Here is a 22,932-nt window from a genome sequence, read left to right on the forward strand (position 1 = left end):
CTGACTCGCCGATTTCGCCGTGGCCGCCGGCCATAACGGCGAACAATTTTTCACCGATCCGTAAATAACTCCGCCGTAGTCCGGCGGAACGATCGGCAAACAATAGTTCGGCTCCTCGGGAGTTCCGGAATATCCGTGTTATGATATGTGTCGTACGTGACAACGGCCGCGCTACCGCGCTCGTAAAACTCGCGGCTCGGATGTATCTTCCCGAACGGATACGTGACGGAATGCGATGGTAACGGCCAGATAGCACTTTACGAGCTTTCCTTATTACGGCCGTTAAATCAGAAGTCGGTCCTGGACGCATTAGAAAGTTTCAATTAGAAATGTACTTGGTCGCCGCGGCCGCCTTTTGTCTTCTTTCACGCTCTTCGCGATTGTCGTCGCATTAACATCGAATACGGCTCGTTCCGTTGAAAACACCGAACTTTAATATTTTCTACGATAATCGTCCACGGAATTGCGTGCTAAATTCGACTGCATTAATTCGCACGAACGTTTCAATGAGCGCGCTTTCCAAATACAATGGAAACGTAATGAGTAGCTGCTGCACTCTCATCTAAGCGAGCTAATCATTTCTTTGTAAAAGATCCTGTATTCCTTGATCCTGTTCAATAGCATTTATAGTACAATTGTTGTTTCATTTGTTCACGTTTCAACCCTTTCTTCGTATTTGCATAATATCTCAGGAGTATTATAAATTCAATCAAATTCTACAAGGGTTGTTGGCAGCTGGAACGACGAAACTCAATATCGCATACGTATTTCGACTGCTCCCAATATCTTTCCGGTGCGAGCCGCGCGGCAGCAAAAATGAATCAACACGATTCCCGAATTCCCCGCGCGTCGCCCGAAATCCGAGCACGCCACACGCGCGGGGATCGCCGGCGAAAGCATGGCGAAACCATGGCGAGCTCTCGTCGGCGAGGAGATCGCACGCAACCATCTCCGCCTTGATCCTATCGTCCAACAAATTCGGCCATGTGCACGAGTTACTACCGCCATAAAATTCCGGCCGTTTAACGATGGCAAGAATTTATTGGATATTTTTGGTAGCTAATGTGGCCACCGACCTCTCTCCCTTCTCGAACCCTCTCCAACCGGCGCGGCGTTCTCCACCTCGAGAGGCCGGTCCTCTTCCGTTCCTCTTCCACGCTCCCAGCCCCGCTCCTCCTCCTCCTCCTCTTCCCGCTCCTCTCGCCTTCTTTTCCTGGCGCGTCGGCCCCCTGTATCATTGACCATCGTGGCCGAAAACTTGTGTAGTTCTCGCGCGCGGCCGCAGATACGCGTCCTCCGATCTTCGCGGCAAGATAACGGCCGCGGCGGACGGGTTCATTTATTGGGTGTAAATCTCTGCCCCTTCTAGCGGCGCGGCCCCCAGCCACCGTGCGTAATCGCGTCCTACGTTTATCCCTCTCAACGTATTTCATCGAAATTCTCGGTGTCGAAAGACACCGTTTACACGGGGCCCGACGTTAAGGAAGCTTTACGACGTGCCCGTCGGCTACCGCCTCGTTACGAAACCGGTGTCCAGATCGAAGCCACCTCCGGCCGCCCTCTCGACTACGCTCGCCGCTGGAAAACGTATTAGCTTGGTCCGGCGATCCGCCGTCGATTTATCGGGCCGACGATGCGCCGAAATACGAGCCGACGCCGGCAACGGTGTCGCGGACGCGCGGGAAACCCGGCTGTTAAAGGATCAAGCTCGAAGCTTCTTCCTGCCTCGGTCGGTGATCCAGGGAACACGCGCCGACTCCATATTTTACGGATTATCTGATCACGAATGGGAGCCGGGCTCGATACTTAATTGTACGCGATTGCGAGCGGAGTAGTAAAATCGCGGCAGAGTTATGGCGAGAGAACGTTTGCCGGGTTCTTTTGCGATTTATCGACCGAGAGACGTCTTGTAGAGACTAACCGGGGAGTTAGGGTAACGCTTTCAACTTTGCAAAGCTCCGAGGAGCTGGACGACTGGATAGACAGTCGAAGATTGTAGGGATTTCCGGATCGTTATCGAAACTCGACGTAAATCAAAGATTTTCATGCGAGAGCTAAGCGGTGACAGATTGTCGCTATTGGTATACAGGAGGTTCTGATTTGACGTTGCAGGTGAGGTATCAGGTGAGAACGTGTCCGCCAGCTCCGGGCCACGCGGCGGCGGCGATCGTGGAGAGGCGACCGATTTAGGCACACACACGGAAAACAACGACGGGGCCACCCTGGCCGCGAACACAGCGGTCGACGCCAGGGGCGGAAGCCCCCAGGGCGCTCACCTGTCGGGTGCGGCCACCCCGAGACCGCCGAGGGGCAGGAGGCGGCAGAATCAGAATGGTCTCGACACTACTCAAGTAAGTTTCACGAGCTCGCTTCGACCCGAGTATCTCGATTTTCGACGACCGAGACGATACCGAGAGACACCTGAACTTTCGACTTTTACGTGTACACCCAATACACCAAAAGAAGACTCGTGCTCATCTGAAGTGTTTGACCGCTCGCGGAAACGCGTGTGGGAAGCTGCGGAGAAACGGCGCGGCAGCTTCGGCGTCCTCGTGTGCCCGGGGAACCTTTCCGTCCTCGTCCCTCGCGTCTCTCGCGTCTCCGCCGGACCGGTGCTCTATGACAGCAGTGTCAACGAAAGCTGCACCGTCATACCGTCGCTGACATCCGTGTATAGCCCATTCGACGCTTCTGTAAACGGCGCACCGAGCACAGAAAAAACCGCCGCGGCGCGGCGGTTCGGCGGCCGGGAAATATCGATGGTCATCGTTCGAAAAGAATGGCCGGCCAATGACACGTGGAAATTCTTCGCTACTATGTTTCGACGTGGCCGGAATGGAGATATCCGCGCCAACGCTGCCTGGAACCGGGCTGTCAAGAGACGGCGGCACGGGGTCGAGCAATTTATCATCCGTCCGATTCTTTGCTTTTCATTCTACGACCACTTGAACTGCACTTTTTGTGGTTTACCGAGTCGATTAGAAATATTTATTTTATTTGTTCCATTAGACCACGTTTCAGAACACTTTCTTTCGCGGAAATTGCCAAGGTTCGAAAGAAAATTCGGAACATCGATCGGTGCGAAGGGAAACGGCGAATAAATATAGTCGAAGAAGAGCCGGGTTGTCTCGGGACAGGGCAAGCGCAGGAGGCCGTTCCGTGGCTGGCTTTTGTAAGAAACTGGCAGTCCGACTGAAAGAGCAGAGTCCCTGGAAACGTATACACGGGGATCGTGTCTACGTCGCGAGACCCGGAGCGGCCCCTTGTCAGGAAGAGGTCTCGAGGCGAGAAAGAGATTTACCGTGGCCTCTTCGAGCGGCTCCTCGGACTCCTCGGGGATCCTATTCTACGCCAATCGAGTCTCGTTCTTCTTAGTGTCACGCCGCGTTCTCGCAGCCGAAGAGGAGTCAACTCTTACGCCACGCGTTGCCTTCATTACCATATCTCAGATGCAATCTGTTCCCGGGAATTAATGCACGGAGATATTTCCTGCTAGGTCGTCGGACACTTCCCCCCCTGGCGAAACCGAAGTGGATCGCAATGACGTTTTCAATGACCAAGGACGCGAGCCACGGCCGTGGCATCTTGATTTGCATTCGAATCGATTAGAGGGCGAATTTAATGGCTCTGCTTCTCTTCCCTTTTCGCCGGGATTACCTCCTTCTTCCTCGGGCGAACGCTCGAGAGCCTCGCGTGGCTATCGATACGCGTTCATCGCGATCTCCGCGAGTGGGTTGGCGCGCGGATTCTATTGTCCGCGTTCCTATTATGACAATTTATTAAAGCGCTTTCATTTGCACGTCGATGTAGCGTCGAAAGCAGCAATTTTCTATACTTTCAACCAGCGTAGACAATTTTTATTTTGTATAATTTAGAGTCTAAACAGTGCATGCATTTTCGTCCAGTCGGATTTTTGTACAATTCGTTTTCTGACACACTTTGCTATTCTATGTTCCAGGTCAAAACTGAACGACTCACGCCAGACAACAACTCAACCTCGTCGAGAAGCGTGACGCCCTCGTCGTCTAGCCACCCGGGAACGCCGCCAAATGCAACCCCCTTGGGCGGTCCTGAGGGCCCACCACCGCCGCACCATCTCAAACACATGGAGCAGATGATGGGTCGGAGTTACAGCGATTTTATGAAAAGTCTCGCTGCCAAATACAACAACGCCAACCCCAATGAGTAAGCCACATCAGACCCTCTCTTTCGCTGTCGCTTCAAACTTTTACAATATCGGGGATGAAAGTTGTCGCTGCGGTTTCATCGCAGAATTTCAAATTCTGCCCAACAGGATTTTTACGTTGCACAAAGATTCGTAGTTTGACGGATAGATTAGATAGCCTGTAAAAATGACAAGATTATAATGTTAGCGTTTAACTCTATCGAATCGATCACGTGCCGAGTCTGTATCGACAAAAACGTGATCGCCGGCTGAAAAATGGCGGACAGAATTCGCGCGCCGTTGAGGGAATAGAAAAAAGAGCAATGAAAAGCGTCGAGCGTTTGCGAAACCGCGAAACGTCGTTTCGCGCAGAAAAAGGTGTGTCTTCGACGGCAGCGGACAAAAGAGAAGGCGCCGTACGTGCTGGAACGATGTGTCGCAAGTGGCACGTTCCTAATTCCAACGGAACAATCATCGTAATTGTTGGAAACTCGTAGAACCTTTTCTTTCCAAACACAGTCGATCCATTACGCCGCCGCGGCGGACTTCGCCTATCGTTCCAGCATTATTTGAAGTAAAGAACGTAAGACCTTGAGAGCGACGACGTTTGCCTTGACATTCTTCCTGCGATCACCGTGTTCCGTGTGCATACGTGGGAACGCGAGGAACGCCTAACGGCCGATTCCGCACGGCCGCGACGCGATTGGTCCGGGCCGGGTGGCGGACGGAAGGCCCGACGAGGACCGTCGAAGCCGCGAAGGGAAAATATTGATCGTCTTGTTACATGTCTTGAAATATTGATGTTCGAGGGGACCGAGCGGGCTGGGTGTTCCACGCACGCGATATCGTCACCGTGGAACCGGTCGCGAGATCCGCATCTACGCCGACTTTCAATTATGTACCTTCCGGCAATCGATCGAGGACCACGGCTACCAGCGCCGGATCACTCAACGATCCGCCGTGGATCTGCCTGACGTGAAACGCGGCTGGAAGCTCCGATGCTTGCGATCCGTGACATTTCCAGGAGAAAGTGCCTCCTTCATTGTTCCAACTCCTTGAATAAATATGGATCGTGCGCGGCCGAACCGAGAGCTTCATTTTTCTATAATATTCATGAGCGGTCGTCGGCGGAATATTTTCTCGTTCTCCGCTATTTTACGGATCGAAGATTCTTTCTTCGTCTTCTATGGAAAATGTAATTTCATTACTTTCTTACCAATTCCTATTCGAAGAATCATTTACTCGACTGCCATCCAATGGAACTATAAATGAAACGAATCAATAGTAAAAGAAGATAAAATCGAGTAATGGCAAAAATTGATCTGTTCTCTATTATTAAATGCTCTAAAGGGTATTAATAAAATTTCTCCCTATTAATAGGACGAAATCTATTCTTTCCAACTATAAAATTCTGAAGCAAATGAACGGTCGTAAATAAGGCAGAATTTGTCGCGTTTAAGTAACAATCGAAATTTAAAAATTTATAAGATATCGTATATAAAAAAAAATGTAACAAAATGGTATATTAAAATTGAAGAGCGACGTTCCTTTTCTGAAAATAATTTCCCTGAACATTCTCTATTGCAGTTACTTCAGCTCGCCGAGAAATGGCTACCCACCCGGTCTGGACCCGAGGTTTCCAGCATTCAAAACTGCCGCGACGCCTTTCGTTGGTTTAATGGCGCCCTTAGGCGCGCCCCAGCCACCGACTGTATCGACCACCTCGCCCCTATCCAGCAAAGACCCGAAGGAACAGAAGCAAGACAGTTTGTTCGGCAATCCCGTTTTCCCACCGATGCTCGACATGTCGTCGACACAGGCGCTTCTGCATATGGTCAGGACTGCGAACGCGGCACAGAACGCGGCCGAGCTGGAAACGTACCTGAAAGGTGACACCATTATATAATACGCGATCAACATCAATCTCGCATTTCGATCGATATTTATTTAAATAGTCTTTCAATTTTTTTAATCGCTTTAATAATGCCTTGCGCAAGTTCCTACAGTACCGACAGCATTTTTTAACCCTTTACGGTCGATTGGCGACTCTAAAAATTGTCATGCCGCGTTTCAAAATAATTTTGATCTCCCCTTTGGACCAACTGACGAGCTACGCTGCTTGCGGAAAATTGAGAAAATAATTCCAAAAGAGCTGTAACTCGTTGATACGACCTGACATAACCAGATGATCTTTCTCTCAGGTGCGAACATGAACAAAAGAGACGCCGGCGTGACGAGTCCCCTGGACCTGTCGAGTCCGGGCGGGTTCGCGCCCCGCAAGAGGCAACGAGCGGAGACCCGGCGATCCGGCAGCGTGTCCCCGAAGCCGAAACCAACCCCGAGGCCGACGACGCCGCCGCCGGTCAGGTGTCCGTCCCTCTGCGGCCACATGCCCTGCGGCGACGGCCAAGCCGTCAACCGGTGGACCATCGAAGACGTCGTGAATTACGTGTCGTCGATCGACAGTTGCGCCGAGTATGCACAGGTGAGTCACACGGACACCTTCTGCCTTTTTTCTTCCCCGCCTCTCCCGCGAATCGGTTCTTTTTTCTTTTTTTTCTTTTTTTTTTTTGCGGCTCGCCATTACGACACTCGACGAACGCGTGTTGTTAGCGAGGCTCTCGCAAGAAACGCCATAGGCGCTGGGAAAACTCGAGGTGAGCTAATCGACGAGCTCAGAATTTCTGGCGAGCGATTATTCTTCTCCCGGCGCGGCGCTCTAATCGATTTTCTCGGACTCGTGAAATATTCATCGACATCGCCGGAAAGAGACGGCTCTCGCTCGCCGACCGATTCGGAACCAAGGAATTCAACTTTAATTGCCGGATTTTAAGTGTTGGCGCTTCGTTTACACCGTTCCGACGCGAACAGATTCTAGGCGCGATCGTGTCTGGCGTGGTCCGCGCGAAAGTGCCATTAGCCGCGGAATTGAGCTATTTATTTTCCGCGTATTAGACATTGCGAACTCTGCAGAGATTAACATGAATAATAGCCGAGCAATGGTTAACATGCATTTTTATTTCGCATTCATTCGTTAAACTCGAGTTTCATTTATTTCGAACCGTTCTCGCGGATAATGGTTTCGAGTGAAACATGCAAACGGGAATCAATCGAAGCAAACGCGTTCATAGATGCGGAAAAGATTACTTTTACTTGAAAATAATTTATTTGTCCAAGATTTTGTTGTAATATATATTTACAAGCGGCGAGCACGGTTTGCACGTTCGTCTGTCGTCGCTAATCGATTTCAACGAACGCGATGCCACCACCACGCGCCCGACGATAATTATAGCAATCAGTTTAGTGAAACCTCGAAGATAAATGAACGCCAATTACGCGGGGATGCGCAGCTTACCGGAATCCTTTGAAATTCCCGAAACAAGTTAATCATCGTCCGGCGTACTTTTACGACGGGCTTGTCGGCCGATATCAATTTTCCAGGTAGCGCCGGCAAAAAGCGTGTCGTCGTTCGAAAATTTACGCGGCAATTAGCCTGATCGCGCGGGACATTAGCCGTTCTAACGAAGTATCAATTACGAAAACGCGACGGCGAGGGGGGCCCAGGGTGAGGCTTTTAATTGCTTCCCCGTCGCTCTGATTTCACCGGGAGCTTTCTCTCCGGGTCCGTCGATTTTTCAACGTTTTCCGTCGGCTGCGGCCGCAACAGGCGAAGACCGCTGCTCGCGGTCGGCCAACAATTTCTCCTGCCGCGCGGAGCGCGCGCGAACAAAGCCGAGAGGGCATCCCACAGGCGAAAAGCAAAAGCGGAGCGGTGGTCGCCTTGCGTCACTCGCCGGAAAATTAACGAGTGGCCGTGGCGACTCGCGGCGGCGGCGGCGGCGGCGGCAGCTTCGGCCGCGGCCGTTTTAATTGCTTTTGAAAGTCGTCCGCGTAATGAGCCGTACCCGAGGATCCGTCGCGCAATATCTTTCGAACTGTTCAGCCTCCACTCGACAATCCGCGCCGCGATGAGGCAACCGGAGGAGGTCTAGGAAGCATCGAATGACCTGACATCAGTCAATCCGGACAGTCTGGCATCAACCGAGCAGCAGGCCCGGCCGGTGTGCGCCCGTTAGAACAGTTCTATAATGACCCCTCGAAGCTAGGATCGACCCTCCACCCCCCCTCTCTCTCTCTCTCTCTCTCTCTCTCTCTGATCCTCGCGCGCGTTCACGTCCGCGTCCGCGCGCGCTTTCTTCCCCTCCGCTTCTCTCTTTGTCCAGACGGCCCGTATCCGCGGCACGAAATTCCGAGGTGAACGTGAAACTATCCGCGATCGCTCGACATCGCTGCTCTCCCTCACTTTTCCGGCCAGCGTCTCTGCCGCACGGGAAAAGTCCTCGCTTCGTCGTTAGACACGCGAAATATTGGGCTGGCAACCAAGTTACCGCGAATTTCAAATAAGGAGGAAAATTTCAATTATTTTGCTTGAAAATGTAAGTTTATCCAATTAGTAACCGGATAAACAGTGTTTCCATTTTATACAACCTGCAGCATGTTATACATTATAAAATTGAATTTTATGACTTATGTAACAGATAATAGCTGTTAACAATTTTTTAAATATTAGTAAATTTGATTTAAAATAATCTCTATGACTTGTGCAACAGATAATAGCTGTTAACAATTTTTTAAATATTAGTAAATTTGATAGAGATTGTTTTAAAACGTGGCATGATAATTTTTAGAGACACCCGAGACTCGCCATTCGGCCGCAAAGGGTTAATTAGGAAGATCGTACTTTTGCTGTCGCGTTAAATTATAATCGAATCGGCAATAGTTTGCGGAAGGTAGAACCAGTAGGTGACGCGATCGGACGCTTTCCTATAATGCTTCTGCGAACCGAATTCGATTTTCCTCTTTCCTTAGTCACGTGCATTATAAATAGATCGCAGATTTGCGTGCAATTACGATAACTATCAGGAAGTAAATTTTCAAACGAGAGGAAAACCGAAGGAATCGACGCGCACCGGCATGAATATGTAACGCGTATGGAAATGATCGGACTCGGTAATTTTTATTCGTCTCCCTGTTGTTGCGCGCGGCTTCTATTTTGGACAGGAATCGGTCGTCTGGCTAGATGCGCGCCGTAAACGCACGAATCTTGCAAAACTTGTACGCGTCGTAAACGTGCAAATCTTACAATGACACGCGTGCCATAAATGCATAAATCACGCAAACTTATCGACGCCATAAACGCTGCGCGAGTTATAAACCGGCACCATAAATGCACAAAGATCCGCGATACGCGCGGACGGCGACAAAAAATATTCAACAAACGGCGATGCGAAATTTTGTCGTCTCTCGACAAATAATCTCGATAAATAAAGACATCGAGTTTGCCGCGGGTGATACTATTTTCGGTGAAACGAATGTCTCGTTTCGAGCCGTTTTGCTAAGAAGACCGAGCTCCGTTGCGGCTGTCCGGCCCCGTTCTGATAACATGCCCGATTCCACCGCGCGCGCGAACCACTCGGAACGCCCTCCCGACGTTCCGAAAACACTGGGCCGCGCCTCGTTTCGGAGCGTAACGTGGTTCCTCGGGAACTGTCAGATCCGATTATGTGACCGGTTATCGTCGGGGGCCTCGCTCGCTCGCTCGCTCGCAGCCGCGGTCCTCGAAACGTCAGCCTGTCAGCTTCGTAAATTTTTGCGGGGGCATCCACCTAGTCATGCATATTCATGAACACTCGAACCAGGGAACGGGGGTCCTCGAGTATCTCGATCGGCCGTCCAGTCGGATTCGAGGATGACGGTGTGCACGAATATGGTCGCTGCAGAATCCGGCATAACAACCGTCGCGGTCTTAGGTCACTTTTCGTGACTCGGACTCTCTCTATTTTACCAGCAAGGTGTTCGCATCGATTTGCGTATTTTATTTGTGCCACTGTACTTTGAGCCCATAGCGTACATCTTAATGTACCTTAATACGAGATGACGTATGAATGACCAAAAACGAAATTTTCTTCAAGTAGTTTAACGATTAATAAATGTTGTAAAAATACAATTGGACAGAGCGTCGAGTGATTTTTTAATAATTCAGAAGCTCGTCTGGTTTGCGAAGTAATATAAAGGCAAAAGTACGGATTTAGAGGATTCGCGATCGCGACGAGCGAGTTGATGGGCGAAGGAGGGGTCGAAAACGGATCGTTTCATTGATCGCGGCCGCGGGAGTTGATCTAGGATGGTGGATCGAAGGCGATTCGTGACGAATCGCAGATAGCGGGAAGCACGAACGGACGATTTACAAGGTTTTCTGGTTCGTAAATAGCGTATCGCGTCGACCCGCGTCGCGGCGTCCCGAGATTATCTTATAAAGGATACCGCGCGGACTGATCAACTGTGAGAGAGACCGCGATCCAAACGGTAGATCCTCTCGTGGAATTATAGCGTCGATCCTTATCTAGATCTGGAATAGTGCCGCCGGTATGTACGCTCACTTTCGTTCGAGCGAACGGTACGGCGAGAAACTATCGCCGGGAAATGTAAATAATTGCCGCGAACGCTGCGTACCTAATTATCGCGGCTCGTTCGCCGACCAGCGATTTATGATGTTCAATGAAGACGCGATATTTAATTGCTCGTTAATGATGCTCGCGCCGCGCCGGTGTCCGCGCCGTGATTGACTTCCGAAGTAGTCAATCTTTGCCTTCGCTGCCTTCGATCCACAGTTTTCCAAATTCGCGGAGCTTCGATTCGAACCTGATTCACAGGATTTTAATTTATCTATAATTGTCAGTTTCCTCTTTCACGTAAAATTATATATTTCTTTCTTCTTTGCCATAGCTTCTTCATAAAATTAACAGTCCCCAGCGACTACATTAATAAAAGTAAATAACAACGAAATACAAAAGCGTTCCCCGACAATTTCACTTTAACATCGTACGACTCGGTCAAAGTTCGGATAATTTCAAGGGAAGCTTCCACGTGCACCGGGAGCGTAATTCACGTTAACAAGAAGCCTTGGCAACGGCGACGAGCCTGTAAGAAATCTCGCGTGTTTCGGAATCGAGGAGGGACGACTTTAAAACCGGCCACATCGAGGCGCCCTTACGTATACGTGTGCTCGGTCCCCGGGATCGTTAGAAAGTCATGAATGTGAATCGAATCGGTTCGTACGTCTTTCGTGATGTGGCACACAAGAAGATATCGTGTCTTCACGTCCCACGCATGATCTTCATGCAAACTCCTCCATCGTTTTCGCTCGCGTTTTATCGGTCTCTCGTGCTTGTCGCCCATTCCAGGCCCGCGCAGTGGTCTTCATTCTTTGTTGCACTGGGGGGAGGGGGGACAAACCGGCGACGTTCTTTCCGCCGTCTTATCGTCGTGTCGGTATTCTCCTCAGTGTCGGGTATTTCCGAAGAAATTCCGGTTCGCGAAATCACTGCTAGACGGAGAAAATTGTACGCATTTATGATAAAAATTGATATAATATGCGAATCATTCATCACCGATTTTTTTTCGAAAAATTTCTACACGCTCGACGCGTTCGGATTTATTGTAGCGCAATTACGGTGTTGCGTCCTAGGATCGTCGTAAATCGTGTATCGCCGCTCGGCGCAACGAGATCAGACACAAGGAAATGCAAAACGGCCGCGAACGCCCGACGATTTGCTGCATCGCGAAGTCGCGACGGATCTGGGACGATTTTGAAGGGACCCGGCCGATCGACGCGGATTCGACATGCCTGTCCGTGATCGACGCCGCTCCGCCGCTCCGCGTTATCGCCTATTAATGATTAATCGACCGGCATTTGGTACGTGTTCGCGTTACACGGCTCCGCGCTCTCCCGCTTCCAGAACGAGAGGGGTCGACCCGGGTCACATCACGCTCCGCACCGAATCGTTAGAAAGTCCGCTCCGGATCCTTCCCCCCGCCGTATCCTTCGTTTTTTCCCTCTGGACGTGCTCCCATTTTTCATGCCAGCGTCCTCTATTTTTCGCGTCTCGTCTCGCTCGATCCCCGCGAGGCACCTTCTCGCGTCGCCTACATCCGCGCGGCTCTCTCGCGCGAGCGCGTTTCTCTCTCGCGCATGTTTTTCTTTTCGTCGCTGCCCCGGGAAATGCGGATCAGGCTTGAGCAGCGTGACCGTGTTCGATCAGACCGATCGAGAACCGGTGCCCGATACTTTTCCGCGCCTCTGTGTGCCTCTCTCGGGTCGGCAAACATAAATTAGCGATCTTTTCAGAGCGTTCCCTTTTCCGCGGCGTGTCTCTTGGCGGCCGATTGCCGGGCGAGGACAGTTCAGGGGAATGATTAAATCCGAAGCATCGATCCGTTGTGAAATTCATTGATCCCAAGGCGCGAAAGTCGCGGTGTAACTGGAAGCAGTAATATTCTAGATTTTACGGGTCGATTTTATATGCGTCCATTGAAATTTGTTCTCTTTGGCTGAGAACAGCCGCGCGTTCGCGAAAGCGAGTCTGGCTACTGTAACAAGACTCGTGTCTCGGTTTATCGCGGATAATGGAGTGCGCTTTATGAATATAATTGGACCAACGAGGCGAGCGATTCCTTTTTATTCCTTGAAACTGTGGACCTGGGAATTTTTTCATTTTTAATGGATAGTTACATCGTCGACTGCTTCGTGGTCCCATTAACTCTTTCATTATAATATAATTTTGTTTAAAAAATCCATCGTCCGGTTATGAAACGTGGCATTTAAATAAAACAAAGGTAGAGATCTATAAATCTTCGTACCGTTGTAAACGAATTTTTCGAAATTTCAAAGATGATCGAATAGCGTTTGGCAATCGGCGGTATTAACGCTCGGCCGATTTTCTCGAGCGTTCCGCGGAACAGCCGGCGCCGCGTACCATTTATTCGGCTAAGATTGGTAGGAACAAACGTCCAGATGACAGAAGCCATCCATCCAGCGGATAATTCGTTTCGATTGCGAAGGATCCCCGCTCGCTGTTCGGTCGCTCGGCCGAACAACCGGCGAAAAGGGTCGTTAGGCTGAAAAACTCTTGTGCAACGTTGAAGATCTCGAAGTGCGTTACCTTTCCACGTCCCCGGGAACAGTAACGAATAAATCAGCACGCCTCCTAGATCTACACACCGGATTTCTAGCATTTCCTTTTCAGGATTTATTGGCGAGATCGCCCGCTGCATTAACGGCCGAGATCAAGCCCGATAAAACTCGCGTTCATAACTCGAATTTATCGATTCGAAAAAATACCGAGCTTTTTCATTAAGGATCTTGGATCGAATAGATAGGCGCTAATGGAGTAAATTGTGCAATTGGTTCGGAAATGTTTCTACGGTCGCGCGAAAATATATGGACAAAGGGGGAAGAAATGCTTCGCGATCAAAACTGTATCGTAGATCGTTCTTTCAGGAAGAGAGGCACATTGATCGGTATATCTCTTCGAATCGCTGTCTTCGGACTCTGAACATATTGTTCAACGTTCCATCTAATCGCGTTTCAACGGGTCCGTGAAATCGGCAGCCTGCGGTGATTCGCGCGGGCAAATGATCTTCGAAGACGCGAGCAGAGAAATTAGCTCGGAGAAGAGCCACGCCGATGGATCTTGCCGTCGAGTATCGTACGGTCGAATCGGGAAAAATCGTTTGATCGGCTCCGCCGTGAACGATGATCGCGGGTCGGACAGGCAAAAATCATTGGACCTCCGAGAACACGCGTAATTACGCGCACGCACGGCGGCGTCGAGAGAAAGCGCGCACGTGGCTCTCGGTTAATTAGCCATCCGCGGCGGAGTAAACGGCGACCGCGTGGCCGGTTATTAAAATCGATCATTGGATCGCTGGACGATTCCGTCTGAAAAACCGTCGGCATATCACCTCGGAGCTACTTTCTATCGGAGCGGATCCGCGACGATCCTGTCCGGCTTATCGTCCTGATAAAGTCGTACGCCGCGAAGTCGATCGAGTAACTGTTTCTATCGGTACAAGTCCCCGCGGAGGCCCGATAAGGGACTCGGTTGTTCGCCGGACGAGAATTTCCACGGTGACGATGCGTGTAACGATTTATCAGGCCGAGTTGTAGTCTCGAGATACCGAGAGGACTCTCGGACGAACTTAATTGTATCGCGGACGCGAGCGAGCACTTTCGATAGCGGACTCGCTGCCATTATGCTGGCTTTGGGCATCGTTCGGCTACATTATACCAAAAATAATCGTTCAAGATATTACGTTGCCTGACTAGAATTTATCTAAAATAATCTGTTAACTCGTTCAAGCACACATGTTGTCTGTAAATCATTAAATTATTTGTCATTTATTCGAGATAATTTGTCTCGATTTCTGAATTCTATAATTAAATATTAAATCTTAGAAGTCAATGCACGCTTTACTTATTTAGATAAATAATTGATATCTATACAATTATTATTTTATCAAGATCCACAATTTAATATCCTGAATAAAGGAAATATAAATGTATAATAGGGACATTTCGAGCGAATAGATTAATTCGTTTGGCTGCTGGATAGTGGCTGCGCGAACATTGTATGTGCATAGTTATGAACCGATACGCTTGTGAACAGATAGCATGTCCCAATCACGTCAATGAACAATCTTGAACTTTTTAAATAATGGTCCTAGGAAATGGTCTCTCGGCCCAAGCATTTCTGCAGAGTGACTCACGGTCGTGCTTCTGTTGGCTTGATTGAAGCAGAAACTAGTCTTTATCGAAGTGACTGGATTCTTTGATCCGATCAGTTCAGTTTCGTACGCGCTGCGAGCAAACATTTATGTAATAACCTAATTGCACCGCTCTGGTCCAGATAATCGACGTTGCCTTTCCGTTGCTGTAGCATATTGCTACTCGACAGATCATTGCGTCTTCCGACAAAGATTGTCGGAACACTTCGAAGCAATTTGTCCAATCAATTTGCATTGATTTATTTTAACATTGTTGCGAGTTAGGAATAATTGTGAAGGAAAATTGGAGGCTATTTTAATATAGATAAGCTTTCCTCTACTTCCTGTATCGATTCTAGTGTCGTAAATACATACTTACGAAAAATGGCGAGGTTCTTCCGCAGCGAATTCGCGGGAAACGCCAGCGGCTAGCGGAACGATAATAAATTGCTTTGACGAGCGTCCATGGTCGGCCATGGTTTTCGGTCGGTCGCGCGAACAGCGCCATCAAAATATGATCATCGACGCGCGAGTCCGGCTGTGTATAAGCGTGCATTTACGACACGCAGCGGCCACCGATAAACTCCGAATGTAAATCGCCGGGCGACGCATAAAATTCCGCAATTTCCCCATAAAATTTGCCGGGCGTCTGTTATCACAGCGCGAGCTTAAATCCCGAAATTTATGGCGGTGGCGGCCGCGACCAGTTCGAACATTGTCCCGACATTTAAATTAAAATGTCCGAGCATTTTCCGTGGTCGCGAAACGAGCCGAATAAGCCGAACGACATCGTGTATACACAGGTATAGCGTACCGCGTACTATACTGCACCGCGCGGGGTTCTGGTCGAGCAGCACTCTGCGCGCACACGGAACAGGTAGCAGCAACGGCAGAGAAATTCATACGTAGTCACGTAGGTAGATGTATGTAAGCCGATATGTGAGCTCCGGAGGCCGCGGGACCGTTTTTCTTCGACTGACAGATCGCTACCGTTCGTTTAGAAACGTGTACCGCGATAAAAGCCGCGGATACGGCCTTTCAGTGGCGTTCGTGTTCCGTGTCATTTTGCAGATGAAAATGTCTCGGCTACCGACGCCGCCGCCGCCGCCTCGTCACGTGGGTGTGTAATTAGGGTGATATTAACCGGCGCGAGGTATCGACACGGGTTCATTATGATAATGAGCCGCGGCCGATCGGGATTATGGTTTTCCGAATGTCGCGCACGCTGGGACACGTCGCCGATACCGCGGCCCCTCGCGAGCACCACATTTCTCATGCGGTGCCTGAAAAATCTGTCAACCGACACAGATACCTGTAATTAATGGCCATTAACCGGGAAAGAAATACGCCCGGACCGCGGACCGCTTTATCGCCGCGATTTTTTCCGCCGTTTGACGGTGCCGATAACCGAACTGTGTAATAGACTGTTCGACTATCCGGCTCTCTTAATGTATGCCCGCGACTCTCGCCTCGGCTTGCACCTTTTCTCGCAACGATGTCTCCCTATTCTTGCTTCGCATTTTTACCTCCGCTAATTGCTTCTCTTAAACGCCTCTTATTCATTTAATGATATTCATTTAATTCACCAATGATCTTCGCACTTTCGGTCGCGTAAATGCAGCACGGTTCAAGGTTCGAGCACGATTAAAAATTTCCAACGTCAAAGGTCCGTCCGGAAGAAACAGCATAGAGTCTTCTAAATAGCTCGATATCGATTCACCGTTATAGAAAAGATAAAATCGGCAATGCGACACAGAGAGAGAGAGAGAGAGAGAGAGAGAATCGCAGCTGCATCGGTGCCGGCGCGCGATGATTCTCGTTTTAGGCAGCTGCAGGCCCCCGGTACACGGCTCTCTTCCCGCGGGCCGATATGATCGAGTTTCGAGCCATCACTCACGTTTCGTACGTGGCGGTTCAATAAGCCCCGGGTTTAAACGTCGTGTTACCACATATCCTCCGACTAGTTAAGGCTAAACCCGTATCGCGCGCACACGCGGCCGACACAACGAGGAGACGAAGGAGAGGCAAAGTGGCCTAGGCGGGCAGGCCCCGCGAAAGGGGGGAACCAGGAGAAAGAAGCAGGGTCGTGACACGTACGTGTATACGAGGCACACGCGCGTTCCCCATATCGACAGCCGGTTGCCGGTCGCCGGTCGTCGGACGCCGCGGTTTGCCGGAGCCGCAATCAACGTCTTATTGGTTCCACTAGGTTGTCTTTGGCTATAATTCTCGTTGCCCTTCTTCGGCCAAGACCGGTGAGCACTTCTTCCGGCTACCGTCGCCGATTCCTCATTAGCGCGCATGCTCGCCCGTTGACAAAGCTGAAAGTGATTCGGTAACGATCCGACGTCCGTCAGCCACATGTCTTCTCCGCGGCTTCTCCCCCTCTCCTGCGCCTCTGCCTCCGCCGGGATCTCGGCTATTCATAGCGCATCCTAGAGCTGCTTCCAAACAGCAGAAAATTCAATTCAGTAAGCCTTCTTCCTATTTAAATGGCACCGGTCCAAATGTTTGATTGCAAGAATTTATGGGCGGATTGAAGGGGAGATGAGTGAATACATTCCTCTACTCAAGGATGCGATGTAATGAAAATTGTACGGAGGACGTAAGAAATTGGAACTAGGATGTCTCGAAATTGTTTCAAATGCAGAGATTCGATTTGGGAAAGCTTCGTCAATTATTTTCGTTATTTTGGAGATGGAAAAATACTGTGTCGAAATATTGTGACTATTTTAGTTGCTGAGGTATAATTTTATTGAAAATTTATAGAATTGGAAAGGGAAGGAATGTAGCAATTTCCAAGGAAGAATAGAAGATTTTTAATGATCGTAATAAGTGGAGAATCGAGTTTCGAAGGTCCTGCAGCGAAGAAATGGCGCTCGAAAAATGACGAGTAGCATTAATAGATTTCCCTGTCAGCTGGAAATTTGCCAGGGCAACGCAGAGACGACCGGGAGTCATAGCTCGATAATTTATAGCCATCCGGAAGCGCGTTCGGTCCGAGGAGGATGCTGAGATACTAATCGGGCGCGATCAATCATTAATAATTACGTAAAGAATAAAATTCCGGAAAAACACGAATTCCCGGCGATCTAAAAAGAATGAGAAATGATCGAGAAGGTCCCCGAGAGTGGTTCGAGAAACCTCGCGCAACCTATTCATCACGTATTATCAGATAGCCGGCGCTAATTCATCATTAACGAGCGACAAAATTAATTATACCGCGGTCCTGTCCCCGTGCTGTCGTTGCTCCTTTTTTTTTTGTTTCCACGAGGGGCCCTCCCGAAAAGCTGTGTCCCCCTTATCAGATTCATTGTACGTTTCCAAAGTGATCGATCAACGTGTTGCCGGCGCATTTTTCCGCCGACATCTAAACTGGTTTTCACTGTAACCAGACAATCCTCGTTGCAGTTATCGATCTGGTTCGGACATTTACAATATCCTAATTACGTGGCCCCCGGTTGCCGGGACTCTGTTCGGACTTTTTTTTTCTTTTTCTTCATCTCTACCCAACTTGTCCGACCGATCGTGAGTAATAGAAACGTTCCCGAGCTGCAACGTTTCTCCCAGCTATTTAGAAAAGTTAATAAACTGGTTGGTAACTTCACGCCGGGCTTGTCGTTATGGGACGTGTTACGGAAAAATAACACACGCTCGAACAATCCAATTAATATCTTAAAAGTGGCCGATCGGTGTTCTCTGATTCCATCGACTGATTAGACTAGCGCGCGAAATAAAGTCGGTTTTCTAATGGAAAATGGCTCGTTGGTTATTAATGAAGTACACGTCCAACGATCGGTTATTCAGGTATATAATTTGTTGTACTATAGATTTATCTCTTCAGAAGTAAAATAAAATAATTCTTATATAATAAAAATGAATGAAGAATTGTGTAACATAAAGTGATGGAAACACGATTAATGTAAACCGATGCGGTTGCTTTATTGGACAAACATTAGCAATTTAATTCCAGAAGAAGTAGCTACAATTTCTTTCCGAAAATCGCAAGTGATTTTAGATCGTCGTAGGGATGCCTGGATCTCGACGAAAAAGCACCAAAAAACGGGGACCATTCTGGTCGCACGAATTGTCCGCGAACGAAAGTTAGCGTCCCGATGTTATCGTTCTCGGCGGATCGTCCGATTCCTATCCGGCCGGCCGGGACATAACTAATTATAGCTCGTTATAGGTCAATGCTTAATTACACCGCGGGCGAGATTCCACCTCCGCTTTCGGCCTTATCGATCCTCTCGATCTTAGAACACCGGCAACAGGTTCTCCTCCGGACTGGTTTGATTTTACCATAACTTCTGCTCCGAATAATCCGCGGTAGAGCCTGTTAACCTTTTCTGCCCGGCGTGTCACTGATCACGCCGCAGAATTTGCCAGCTCTCCTATTTAGGTGTCGGCTACGGCCAGATATCTGCCGCGGGAGCGTAATTACTTTGCCGCGCGGGATCGGCGTGTATCCTTTTAGCCGGGGCGCGCGCGCGCAGCAAGCAGGAAGCCGCTTCTGTTTTAAGCCGAACGAAAGTAAGACGGTGATTAATTTGTTGGTTACCGTGTTACACGATCGGCTTTCACTCGGCTAGCCGGGTCCGCCGCGACGCCATATTTAACGACGGACGGCGTTAATTATCACCCGCGCCCCCCGACGAATTTTATTGCATTTTTATCAGATTTCTAACGCGAAATCATTCTTCGCGTTTTCATTCCCGTCTGCGTAAAATTTCTCACGGATGTCTAATATAACCGTCTCGAAGTAATTATACTATAGCATTGTTGTAACATTTATGATAATATTATAGGAAATCCCAATTTCTATGAAAATTCGAACGTCAGATCCAGCCTCGTTTTCGCAAGGTTTCCGCGAGAACGTCGCGGGTGAAAATCTCGGCATCGTTCCGAAGGCGAATTCTCAGGCGGAGGAAAGTCGGGGATCTAAATAGTTATTGCGTCTAAAAGGATACAGATATCTGCGCCACTATTTCAACCGGGTATCCGCAGTAACTTAATCTGAAGCATGCGCCTAGTACAACGGCGGCCGCCTCGCGGGAAAGATGGGACTGGGAGATGTTTAGGGTAAGAGAATCGCGAACGAAGAATTTCATGAAAGCAAGAGCGTGCATCTGTGCGCTACCGTGCAATGCAAGGACGTTCCTTTTAAGGAACGGAGCTACTGTTTTATGCACATGTTTCTACAATGGTGCACTAGTTTAATGCTGATACCGCTCATGGCGATGCACACTCACTTCCTACTGCGAGCTTCTAGGCGGATTGTTTTCTAAGCACATGTCGTGCAATATTATCGAGTCGTGGGTCTGCACATGTTTATTTGCCGAGGGAAATGCGGCGGTCGGGACTCTTTTACGGTTTTTCGCGTGTGAAACACCATAACCGGCCGCGAATTATTGACGCGCACGTAGCCGTGCGAATTTCGCTCGCTTTTTCGCACCGTTGGCACATTTTTATTTCACGACGATTCTTTTCATTTCCATCGTAATTTCTTGCGCTCGATAAAATTAATGCAATATCTGCGTTCATTATTTTAAGATACAATTAATTTATACAATTTATAATTTGGTTTCTCTTCGCGATCCGTTTTATACCATGATTTTCATAGTATTATAAATTAATTTGCATATCAAATAACTCGTTCGTATTGAATTTGGTTAAAGAAAAATATTATAAGGGACGACGGTAAAAATTAATTGCACCGTGTACACTGCGAGGCGAAACGTGTCCATTATCTCGATGCCTCGGGACGCGAGAAGCCGGCACACTTCGAAGCTCGGATTACCGGGGCTTTCGGGAGCGAACTGCTCAGAAGGAAGTGGCCGGCGTTCACCTAAAAGGAGCGTCCTTGGGTAGCAGAGAGTCCGGCCTGAATTTCGCGTAATTCGCGAGCACGGCTCTCTATCCCAGAGACATCTGGCAGAGAGGCACACCTATATCCATTTTCCACGAGCGGAGATCGGCCGCGCGTCTCGTTGCACACGTATCTCGTTATCATTTAAGGATGATTACAAAACGCGGCGAGGCTGCTCGCGGGGCCTCTTTCAGCGGATGATTGCGCGATGATGAGGCCTGAAATCACGGGACGTCGCGGTTGGTTTTAAGGCTCTCTTCTCTCTCTCTCTCTCGCTCTCTCTTCAATCTCTTCGACGATGGTTCCCTGTGACCTGTTCCAACTCCGTATTAAACCTCCGTTCGAGTTACGGCCGGCTGATGAATGGCCGGCTCCGCGTCCTCTCTTCGTCTTTTCGCTCGGTCTTTTCGCCTCGTCTGCCCGCGAGGCTCGATCCTCGATCCTCCCTCGTCTCTTTCTCGGGTGACAGATCTGGGTTGCTTTGAGTTACGTCACCCCTGCCTGCCTGCCCGCCCGCCCGCCGCCACCACCTCGCCGCCCCCGTCGGCTTGTCTTCATCTTCCTCTCGTTTCGCCTTTGATCCTCCTCTCCTTCTAAACCGCTTATGGCGGCACGAAGAAAGTTGCTCGAGTGACGTGCAACGAGGGATAAATTGCTCGATGAACCGAGATTCCTTAATGAAAAAAAAAAAGAAAAAAGAGAACGTGTACGTCGCTCTCGAGCCTTTAGCCAGTGCTTCTGGTTAAAGCGGATAGCCCGAGCGAGCGCGGAGATGGTGAAATGATAATGAGGATGGAGTACTTCTGGTTCATGACCTTTTTGTTCGCCTTGGGGACGTTTTGTTCCGCGGCTGACGGTCGAGTGGCGCACAATCCAACCGCATTCGCGACGCGGGATTTAAATATCTGTCACCGTGATTTATGGTTTTTATTCCCAGCTCGACGTCTATGAAACATCTCGTACCAATTCGAAAAGATTCGTAATAAAATGTCCAACAATTCCTCCAAGCTCGATTCATCCAATTTTTTCAATTCTAAAAAATCTCTTTACATCTTTGATTCCTGGAAAAAATTCCGCGGAGGCATCCCCTCTCGAAAATAAAACTCCGCATTCCGGTACGCGGCTGTAGGGACAAAAGCACGCGGAGATAAAATGGCACTTCACCTTTCACATTTCCCTATTCTCGTCAGCGACGCGACCACATAAAAGTCCCCGTTAAACCTATCGCCCGCTTGTAACGCAACAATGTCCAGTCCGAAAACGGTCACGCAGACCATAAATCTGCATAAACGTCCGCAGTCTGTTTATCATTCCTCTGTTCGCCCTCATCAAGAGCCCCCACGGAATTCGCGATCGAGTCGTTCGAAGACAAAGCATCGATTCCGCTTTTCACCGTCCCGCGTCGCCGCCGCCGCTACGACGACGACGACTCCTTCGGTTCCCGCGGGGGCAACCCGCAAAAAAACAGGCGCATTAAGGAAGAAAGGTCCGAGTGGCCCTTCTCAGGCGGACTAAGAGAGAGAGATGGAGTGCGACGGCAGGAAGAAAGAGAGAATAAAGCTTGACAGTGGAGAAAGAGAGAGAGAGAGAGATCAGAGGGCACAGAGCTTCGGAGAAGAGGGAAAGAGAGACCGCAGAGAGGATCAGAGAAGAGAGAAGACGAGAGAGCGCCGGAGCGATAGAGAGGAGAGGTTTCTCGAGCGGGTCTCGTTTCCATCATCGTCTCGTTAAAACCCATCGATCCGCCGGTAGCATAGTCGGACCGTCCCCGTGACACGCTGGAAATGCGGTAAACGAAGAGGCGCTGCCTTTAAAGGGCCTGGCGGTTCCCTTTCCCCGTTGCGGCGGGACTCGTCGGTTCGGGGCCGGCGTAGCTGCACGTCGCTCGTCCCCGTCCCCGTCTGGTATCGAAAGGTATCTCTCATGGGGCCCCGTGGCCTGGGTCGGCCGTGCGCGCCCCCCTCGCTCGGTCTCGCGGCCGAGGCACGTCTCCGGCCGGCTTTAAAGTCGGACGTCATAGACAGCTGGTATCTTTATCGAATCGATTCGGCTGACAAACTGGAGGATACCGCAAGACGAATAGCCGATCTGCATGAGGTATGGAGTCGTGTGCATTGCGATTAGTCAAGGGACTCGAAGTCCTCGTGCTCTAATGGGCATCGTTAGCCGTTCACGTAAAGGAGAGGAGCGTGTCGGTACGCGGCCCAAGTCGGACTCTGGCTAGAGGCACCAGGCCTGCAACAGCCTAACCGGGCCCAGTCGACGACGGCCACGGGAACGGTGGCTAGCAGTG

At 49.7% G+C, this 22,932-nt stretch overlaps 1 protein-coding gene across 4 annotated transcripts in view; it reads left to right on the forward strand.

Moving 5' to 3' along the window:
- The window catches only part of LOC144479030 (uncharacterized), a 315,575-nt gene that overhangs the window by 245,631 nt on the left and 47,012 nt on the right, over positions 1–22,932 (forward strand). For 3 of the 4 annotated variants that reach the window (XM_078197488.1, XM_078197487.1, XM_078197489.1), the window contains 4 exons: positions 2,113–2,351; positions 3,959–4,185; positions 5,753–6,054; positions 6,367–6,650. In XM_078197488.1, the coding sequence (XP_078053614.1) occupies positions 2,113–2,351; positions 3,959–4,185; positions 5,753–6,054; positions 6,367–6,650 (1,052 nt within the window). The remainder of the gene's footprint in view (positions 1–2,112; positions 2,352–3,958; positions 4,186–5,752; positions 6,055–6,366; positions 6,651–22,932) is intronic. The other variant, XM_078197490.1, reaches the window with a different exon arrangement.

This window comes from Augochlora pura, chromosome 3, assembly GCF_028453695.1.
Source record: "Augochlora pura isolate Apur16 chromosome 3, APUR_v2.2.1, whole genome shotgun sequence".
NCBI classification, from domain to species: Eukaryota; Metazoa; Arthropoda; class Insecta; order Hymenoptera; family Halictidae; genus Augochlora; species Augochlora pura.